The following is a 2,912-nucleotide window of genomic DNA, read 5'->3' on the forward strand; positions in this document are numbered from 1 at the left end:
CATTTCGTCATTTCGAGCTGATTGGAGACCAGAACAGCCAATCAGATGTTTTTGCATCCAAGTCTGTGATTGGCTGGTTTTGTGGCACAAATATAACGGTGTAGAGAAAGAGTTGAAGGCACGGGCAGAAATGTTGAGAGTGCGAGCGACACATTGCGAGCGAGCGCAAATCTCATGACAATGGTCATGAGATTTGTTCCCTCAGTGGGCTGGTTTCAGTCATTATGCAAATGTGCTGTTTATAAGATTTGGGGAAACCTGCAGTCAGCTGAGACTGAAGGAGTCGCCTGATGATGACGAAACGTTTCTCCCACAAAACGCTACGTCCAGATGAACAGAATCAACCTTTGGAGATAAACATATGCATACACACAAACACTCAAACCAGCCCCTGCATCATCTCCAACCATAGTCCCAACACTGCTGTTGAAAGGACAGTGTTGGGATACAGTAGTTAGGGAGAAGCGTTTGTTGTCAGGAAGCTTGGCCTGTTTAAAGCCTCACATTAATGAAACTTTGATGCTCTGATGTGAACGTTCTCCTTCTTTTCTCTTTGTGCAGGTTTTGTGTTGGAGACAAGTTCTTCCTGAAGAACAACATGATTCTGTGCCAGACAGACTATGAAGAGGGGCTAATGAAGGAGGGCTATGCTCCCCAGGTCCGCTGACCTTCACAGGCCAACATGGAAGAAGAGGAAGAGTGGGAGAAACTCCAGAAAAAGTGCTGATGCCTTCCTGTCCATGTTCCCCACGTGTACATACGTAAGAAAGACTCCCTGAGAGGGCAAACACACTGTTGTACAGAATAGCCATAAAGACGCCGTGGCAGGGAAAAGCCCTGGAAGCCTACAACAAAATGTATCGTGTGAAAAACATTTTTGGATTTGTCTTTGTTCGCCAACGGTGGATGCTGCCTTTTCCCACCAACCAACAAATACTGGCCTGAAAAGGAATTTTTAACCAACTGCTGGCATTGTTTGCTCTTTTAAAAAAGACTAGTCCCACCTACCGTCGCACCCAACTGCACTGCACAGTTCAACAGTCTGTGATTGAATCTGAACTCGACCCGGATATCGTCAATCACTAAAACTGTGTGCTGAAGAACTGAGTATAAAAGTATGAAATCCATCCATTTTGTCTCAAGTGTGGCAAAATAATACTTTTGGGAGTGCGTGTGTCGGTCCATGGACATCCTTTCAGGCTACAGACTTCTGTCATACGTCCTTTAAGGCTTTGCATGGTTCCGGTGATCCTTTCAGAAACCTGACAAACAGTCACGTGAGAAACATTTACCTTTATGCTGCACAGGCAGCATTAGCAGAGCAAACAGGGAAGGGCGATATGTCAGACTTAACCAGGGTAAAAATGAAGGTTAATTGTGGACTTGATATTGGACATTTTGAATAAGGTGGACAAACATCCAGCTGCTGAAGTTGCCTCATGTCTGGATGTGTAAATAAGCAATTGTTTGCTAACAGCTCAGTCAAAAGATTTATTGGGGAATAGTACAGCATGTCAGCGCCTTCTGCAGCCCGCAAGTGTGTAAAAACCTCTATAAGAAAAACTAAGTGTTACAGGATTATAAGTGTGAGATATTTCCATGGTTTGACAAGAGTTATCGCCGTTCCTAAAATGCAGTATTTTGGACTGGGACGCTGCCACTATGATTCTGTGACGGGTTATGTTGTTTTAGGTGGGGACGGCTTTTCTTTTATTAAAAACCTCCAGTCAAAGTGAAATACTCACGGACACCGAGGATGTTTAAGTGGTTTGTAGAATTTTGAACATGGATAGTTTCAGTCATTTCACTCACACATGGCCACAACGCCTTCCTCCCACAGTGGGACGTTGTCCTCGTCAGCTGAGAGGAAAACATCTCATCTTTCTGTATGAACCCCATCTGAGCTCATGGCACCGTTAGCAGGACGACAGGAAGAAGCTTCTCTAATCTGTAAATTGTGGATGTACATTCATTTCTGCTTGCTTGTACAATGATTTCTTTTTGTGTCATCCAGCATGAGAATCTTATTTTTAGGACAATGCCTGTAAATACTATAATTGTAATAATTTTAAACACAAATGTAATAAAGTTTTATTGTCTAACCAGTGGTTATGGTGTTTTTCTTCTGTTTCCTATTGATTTGACTGTTGATTGACAGTGTTTGCTGAAGCAGTGAGGGTTCAGTATCAAACCCAAAGACTCAGCTTTAGTTGTAAAGCAGCCTCAGGAATGAAGCTGTTCTCTGTGCCGTGTTACAGCTTATGATATACGAGTCATCAGAAGTGCAGTTATCAGTTTGTTGTCTTTGCTCCTTCTGATGTTCACAACACAACCTAAGAGCAGAGAGCTTTGGTTGACAGTTACATTTTTCCACTTAGGTGAGTTTTTGTTTGGTTTTGTGTCAAAGTTTTCTATTTTGATGATGTTTCATGGAGCAAAAGAAAAAACAAAGCTTCTTTTACATGTTACTCTTGCAGCCCTCAACAACACTGACAGTTTAGGATCATCTGGAAAGGTAAATTATTTGACGTGAAGTTGGACTTCACAGATGTTTCCATGACTTTACAGTTAAGCTAACTGAATCTGATAAAGAGAGAAAATCTTTGATGGTGTTAAAGCTGCTCTGCTCTACATGGAGACATTATAGTGTTTTTATTTTTAAGTGTGGCACCAATAAGAATTACTCACAGATGCTAAGTGCTCTTATCGACTTATCTGAAGTCAGATGTTCAGCCCTGAATCTCGATGCTGATTATTATTGGACTGTCTATGTTGTTTGTGTCAGTGATGATGAAGAGGATGATGGTGATGGTCGGCACCATTCAAATGTTGATGAATGCTGGTTTTGTGATTTTGTATATTTTCCAAGATGTCATATCTTAACTCGGGAAAGGTTTGGTGTGGAGTTCTAT

At 41.8% G+C, this 2,912-nt stretch overlaps 1 protein-coding gene across 3 annotated transcripts in view; it reads left to right on the plus strand.

Annotated features, from left to right (window-relative positions):
• The window catches only part of lmo3 (LIM domain only 3), a 50,455-nt gene extending 48,356 nt beyond the window's left edge, over window positions 1-2,099 (plus strand). For all 3 annotated transcript variants that reach the window (XM_005733206.1, XM_005733205.1, XM_005733204.1), the window contains exon 4: window positions 562-2,099. In XM_005733206.1, coding sequence (XP_005733263.1) covers window positions 562-667 — 106 coding nt within the window. In that variant the 3' untranslated portion in view covers window positions 668-2,099. The remainder of the gene's footprint in view (window positions 1-561) is intronic.
• Window positions 2,100-2,912: the final 813 nt, after the last annotated feature.

This window comes from Pundamilia nyererei, unplaced genomic scaffold (genome assembly GCF_000239375.1).
Source record: "Pundamilia nyererei isolate P.nyererei 1_Seehausen unplaced genomic scaffold, PunNye1.0 scaffold00050, whole genome shotgun sequence".
Lineage (NCBI taxonomy): Eukaryota > Metazoa > Chordata > Actinopteri > Cichliformes > Cichlidae > Pundamilia > Pundamilia nyererei.